The 6,570-nt window shown below is 41.6% G+C and overlaps 1 protein-coding gene across 2 annotated transcripts in view; it reads right to left on the bottom strand.

Annotated features, from left to right (window-relative positions):
• Nucleotides 1-5,758: 5,758 nt before the first annotated feature.
• Nucleotides 5,759-6,570, bottom strand: part of zgc:73226 (BCL2/adenovirus E1B 19 kDa protein-interacting protein 3) — a 6,210-nt gene continuing 5,398 nt past the window's right edge. For both annotated transcript variants that reach the window (XM_032540463.1, XM_032540462.1), the window contains exon 6: nt 5,759-6,486. In XM_032540463.1, the coding sequence (XP_032396354.1) occupies nt 6,438-6,486 (49 nt within the window). In that variant the 3' untranslated portion in view covers nt 5,759-6,437. The remainder of the gene's footprint in view (nt 6,487-6,570) is intronic.

Here is a 6,570-nt window from a genome sequence, read left to right on the forward strand (position 1 = left end):
TATTCTCAGAATAGCCTCGGCGCGATAATGGGGGGAACGTATCGTTCCTAAAACAACAATGTGGTTTTAGTGTCTCGCTACATTTGTCAGTATTATGCAAGGGTACGTAATGAAGGCCCCTGGAAAGCCGCCGGTTGAAGTGGCTGTTGATGATTTTGCCATGTGTAAACTGTGAGTTCACTCTCGGACTATCCAGCTGCTCCTTCCGTCCCTCACACCAGCTGGATGTGTTCACACTCACTCACTCCACCTCAGTGCATGTCTCACCTACACCTACGCACCTCATATTGAAGTTGGAGACTGCTGTAAATCATCACTGTAGATACTTGACACCAAGTCAGCCACGCAGCTCTGTAAATCTCTTGCTCTGTTTTTCACACAAACGCCCCCGATGCTACCTTTTCGTATTTTTCTGACCTTTCTGTCTTTCCTTTTTGTTTTTTTTGTTTTTTGCTACGCTAGCAGCATGGGTCTAGGGATGGCAATGTCGGATCACAACTTTGATCTAGACTGAAATATCTCAACAACTGTTGGCTGGATTGCCACAAAATGGTGTAGATATATTGGCCCGCATTAATCAACCGAATGTAGAAACCAGCACAGATATAAGCACAAATCAATTAACGTCAGGCTTCACGTGTGATTCATGAAACATTTGTATCACACCACCCCGAGCATGCAAATGCTCGTACATTGATACATGCAATGGCTGGAAACAATCGTAATTTAAATATCACGCCCCGATTTTTTTTCTTGGTTTTAAGGCCTCACCCCTACAATTTACGACATGGCCAGATGTAATCCGACTAAGAAGCGGCACTTTTCTAAAAACTAGAATTAAAGGCTGTATAAAGAATGCAGAATGGAAAGAGATCACCGACGCGGTCAACATTGTGCCGTAGTAAATCGGACTCCAGCTGAAGTTTAATTTATACATCCTTGACATATACAGTATGCTATAGTCCTAATATTAAAAAACAGGCTTATATTGCAATTAGGCTGCTCTTAGGCCTACATGTAGGTGTACCAATTTAAATAAACACACCGTAGCAGAGTTTATGAAGCGTTTTTTTATTTTACATGTGTTTTTTTTTAATGAGCCAGGCAACTGTAAGCTGTGACAGAGAGCGCGTGTCCTTTGCGTAGGAATCAATGTACGCCCGTCCTACGCCTATTATAGGTTGTATGCATGTTTAATAAATGAGGGCCAATTTTCTTCCCCAGAGGACTTTTCCTCTAGCATGAGAATGAGTTTCTGTGTGAAAAGGTCTTGACAAGTTTTGAATAGATTTTCACAAAAATTGCCACGGATATATTAATGTTTCCCTCAGGAGGAATTGTAATATCTTCGGTAATCGGCGTATATTTCAAATTCTTCCAATACTTTTGTTTATTACTAAACCAGCCCTGGCAAAATACCTGGCAGGTGGTTGCTGAAGCAATTCGGGAGAGCAACATCTTTTCCATCGAGAAAAGCATTGAGTGCCGTTCTGCTGTGTGACTCCTTCTTTCAATGCACTCCATGTTGTCTATCACACTCAAACTCAAACTGCACAAACGCAGTTATTAGAATTCTTACAAAATTGATTTTTGTGTACTGAATGTCCCATTTTACTCAGACCAACAACAACAAGGATTCTACATAGAAAAAACACATAGGCTATTAACAATTGCCTCAGAATGTGAGGACAAAACATTGAGCCACTTGTTTACACAGTACGAACAGCGCTGCATTGTGCTCCATTGAGACTTTTTCCAGGTGCTCTCATTAATCCTTTCATAGTTTTGGCATGTTGAGACCAAACGTGTCTGGGCTAGAAAGGTACACCACACGGTGTGAAATGTCCCAAAGTGGGGGAGCACAGCATTTGTTCAGACACAGTCAAATCGCTGCAGTGTTCTCATGACTGAAGAGTGTGGAAAAAATGCAAGAATCTCTTTGAAAATGTTTCCGGCAGTTAGGGCTGCACGATTATGGCCAAAATGATAATCACAATTATTTTGATCGCGATTATTCTCACGATTATTTGTTGATTTTAACCAAAACAAATTGTATTGTCACATAGGCTATTTATAACTGTGAGAGGGAGTGTGATGGACGCTACTCACAGAGAGACGGCTGATCATTATGAACGGGTCCCTCACGGGTCGAATGGCAGATACACACGGCGTGTGTATGAAACGTCTGTATCTTCACTGCGCTGCATTTTTATGAACTATGATCTTCTCCCAATGGGTCACATCTCTGGCCCAGGTCCAGGTCCAGCATCTCACCATCTCCATCTCACGCTGTTACTCTACCAACTGAAGTTAGTTGCATTCAGTAACTTCTTCTGTGTTCTTCGCCGTGGCGGCCGCGATACCAGTGGAAACACTGGTACAAATACAGGTTTGCCGCTCATACTTAACAATATACAGCTGTGTTAATAAAAAATTAAAACTGTAGACAAATGTCAGAAGTTTGGACCGGCGCTGTGTGGCGGGGCTGCGTGGAGAGTAGACGAGAGAGAGTAGAGGAGAGATCCCACACAGGCACGGCTTTACAGACGAAATGGGTCACGTAACGCAAAATTAAACTGTATCCATATAAACAGCATTGCAGGGGATGGGAGGACATTAGCGCCGGTGCGTCCTAGAGGAGCTAACAGCTAACAGACGCTATTAGCTAACAGCTAACAGACGCTAACTAGCACCGACTAGCACTGGTCACCGCTGTTGTCTGAAAAACAACAAACGGGACAAAATGTTGCGTTTACTGGTAAACTGGTAAACCTAAGGACAGACGTATAACCGACTGCTCTGTTGAGTTTTCCTCCCGTTACTCTGTCCTCTGTGACTGTCTACATCTAGAAACTAAGCTGCACGGTGCAGGAACAACTGACTGGCTCATGATCAGACGGTAGTAGCGGCAGATGGGCTATGCAAAAAACCCGGAGCGTTCTATGAAATGACGCTTTAAAAAAATAATCGCTCGATCACGCAAATTTGATCGTGGGAAGTCAAAATCGTGATCGCGATTAAAATTCGATTAATTGTGCAGCCCTACCGGCAGGGCATTCATTGTGCATACTGAATGTCAAATCACATCTGAACAGTAGCAGTGATCTTCTTCTACAAACATTAATTCTGTATTCATTGAAGGAAACATGAAATATTGGAGATGAATGTATTTATTTATGGTGCCTGAGTGCAACTCCTTAGAAACAAAACGTTTTTACTTGTGTAGGGGTGTGCTGGTTTGGTAAGCTGTGTGTTATGTGTCTAATTTCTGAGTGGGAGTATGTAATTCTGTGGAGTGGAATTATTACCTACTATTCCTTATGATAAGTGGTTCATGAGGGGGAAGTGGGCCACATGTGGTAAAGTGGAGTTACTTGAGATGGACGCTCAAATTGGTGACCTTGTTTGAATGTTAAAGCACAGGCACTGTGCCAACTTAACAGATTTTTTTGTAACATCAAAACTCTTTGAAACTGGATTCTCTATTTCCCGTCAGTTTAGGAGCAGGAAGATAATGCATTTCCCAGAGAGACAAACGTCCAATCGCTAAAGTGGAGTCCAGGAAATGAACAGATTTATTCCACATTTTGTCCCGGCCTCACTGTTGAAGTGGGCTTCAACAGTGAGGCCGGGTTTATTCGTACCAGCAAATGCTCAGACTCCTGCTGACCACCGTATTCCACGTGTATCTGAAAGTCTGCTTTACACTCAGAAAAATCACATGTGGCATTTAAGGCTGTTCGCTGTAGTAATATTCTCCTTTTTGCCAGAGAGGAAATTACAGGGTTGAAAGACCTTAACACAGTCAGCTGCTATGAAGAGGTCACAAAGGTTCACAGCAACAGGGGATAGAACTGTGTAAGAACATGGTGATTTACAACAGCCCGTGCCACCTTTTACTGCTTTGCCCCAAGCTGAGGATAAACGTATTAGGGGGTTGAAAAAGGGACACTCCACAGGCCAAAAATCATAGCTTAAAGGATAATTCTGGTCTTTTTTCATAGCTTCCTGATAAAACTGTACTCATCAAAGCCAACAATGGGATCTGGCGATCCAACGACAAAGCTATCTGAAGAAGTAAGAAACTGGTAACTGGTTTTACTGAATAAATTGTTATTGTTGGCCTTAGCCTAAACAATTGAGGGTGTCTGGATAGCTCAGTTGGTAGAGCCGGCGCCCATAAATGGAAGTTTTGTCATTAACGCAGCGGGCCCGGGTTTTACTCTGACCTCTTGCCCTTTTCTGTTTTTCATTCCCCCTTTGTTCTTCACCTGTCCTGTCAATAAACGCCCCAAAAAATCAAAAAATATTCTTAAAAAAAAAAAGAATTCCACCCATTTGGGGTGGTTGTATTGCATCACATTTTTTGTCTTAAAAGGTTACGTTTTGTTTAGTTTTAGTCTTTTTTTTCTGTCAACATTTTTCCTTATAGATTTTGTTGAAAAAACTAAAATTTAACTGAAAAACTTTAAGACATAAATCTGAAAGTGGGCACACCTAAAATGTTGATGATAATCTCTCACTGCATAGAAAAACACATCTAAGGACACATCTATGCTGAGTACAGAAGATCAGAGTTGAATCACGATTTGATGACCATGATGGGTGTTTAAAATGCATAACTCAGGTAATCATTTAGTCATTCTCCTCTGGGGAAAAAAAGGATACTAATTGTCTGACTGCTAATGCTTCTTTCCATGTTCTTTTTTTTCAGAGGTTGATTATGTTATTATGAGAATAAAATGACACAGCTGTAATTCACTGGGATTTTACCTTTTGAAACTTTAAGCACAACATTACAAAACATTAATAATAATGGCAGTTGCAGGTAATGAATGGACACTTCCTAAGCATATGTAAACATTCAACTACCAACAAAGTACTTTCTGCTGTTTTGTATGTGATGCCAAAACATGTAGGCATAGTTCCCATGTGGGTGCGTTAAATGTGGATAGCTGTGAATGGAAACCAGGTGCTTTGTGCTCTGCCAACACAGGCTTGTTGTTGCATCGTCAGCTTTGGTGTGTCTAGAAGTAGCTTAAAGAGCTCAGCAGGACCCCAAACATCAAACACGCCGCTAATGGCTGATAAACTCGTAAGGCTTGGTCGGAACGGTCGGCACGTTGATATTCAAGGCAGCACAGCAAAACCTCAGTGTGCTTCTCAGGCCATCCGTTCTAAATCCACGCCAGCTATTTTCATGAGATGTTAAGAGGAAACGGCTTTTTGGTTTATGGGAAAGCTATAAAATGTCAAATCCTTGACTGGTCAAAGCAGCAGCATGTTTAAAAAAAGAAAAGAAAAAAGAAAGTGAAAAGACTTTTGTGAGGTAAGGAATGACAAAGGCAGATGGAAAAAGACAGGCTGGTGTGATGTCATAACAACACACAACAAGAGGAAGAGTCAACGCTGGTGGAGATCAGCTAAAGAGCTTATCACGATGAATGAGCAGAGTGATTTGCAGTGATTGGCCTCATATGGAAAAAGGAATCAATTCTAAACAGATGCTGTGCTTTATTTGGAGGTTGTCTGCAACACAGTAGGTTGTCTTTCCTTTAATTGCCTACAAATAATCTCCAGACAAAAACAAAAAATATCTTGTACACATACAGTATAAATTGCTGTCCCGAGCTTAATTCAGCGAATCTTTGTGCTTTTCCAGCTTCACTTTCCCTGCATTTATTAAACGAGATGAACATGTGTGTGATAAACACTGCCAGGTTTGGACTGGAAGAGAATAAAAGACCCAAGAGGCACATTAAAGGTTTTGAGGAGTGAAGTTTAATGGGATCATGATTTTCTTTTTTCGGAGGTCAAATATTTAATTAGTTTATGGGACAAAAAAGTACAACCAGAGCTACTCCTCAGCCAACTAAAACTCTCTACATTAGTTACACCATCAGAGCAGAAAAAAACCCAAGGGCTACTTTCAGCAGCTCAGTGTTTATAAAGGGTCATTACTTTTGACAAATGACAGACATTTTGCTTTTTCAAAGGTTGGGCGAAAGGCTACCACATTATCTTTCTCATTTCATCCGAACACACTGTTCCCATAAAACTGTTTTTCATCTCCTCCTATCAAAAGGATTTCTTGTTCTAGCAGGGTAAAACACTCTTTCTCTCCTTTCTTTTGTATCGGGGCAATCTCTCCTCTCTGATTATGCTTTAGCTATTTGAGATCAGTGTTACTCTCCGGGAGAGTAAAAGTGACCTCAGTCTGACTTGTTGGTCGACATCCATCCGCTCTGAGAGCCCTATGGCACGCACAGTCTGGCAGAGTGCTGCTGGGTAGACAGATGAACAGAGAGAGAGGTACAGACAGGCAGGGTCCTATGGTTGCCCTATGACGAAGAAGGAAGTCTGCAAATTAGGGCAGTAACAGTGTGACCTTAATGGCCAGACTGTTAGCGAATGGGGGCACTGGGATACAGCCAACGTCACAGTGTGCTGGTTGTAGAAGCAGCCAATCGCTTTCCTATGTAGATCCTAAAAAGAGAAAGTAGTAATTGATAATTTGCTTAACCCCTCCCCCAAACAGCAGTTGTCCAACCATAGCTTAGCAACTGTAAC

This window comes from Etheostoma spectabile, chromosome 16 (assembly GCF_008692095.1).
Source record: "Etheostoma spectabile isolate EspeVRDwgs_2016 chromosome 16, UIUC_Espe_1.0, whole genome shotgun sequence".
In the NCBI taxonomy this organism is placed as follows: domain Eukaryota; kingdom Metazoa; phylum Chordata; class Actinopteri; order Perciformes; family Percidae; genus Etheostoma; species Etheostoma spectabile.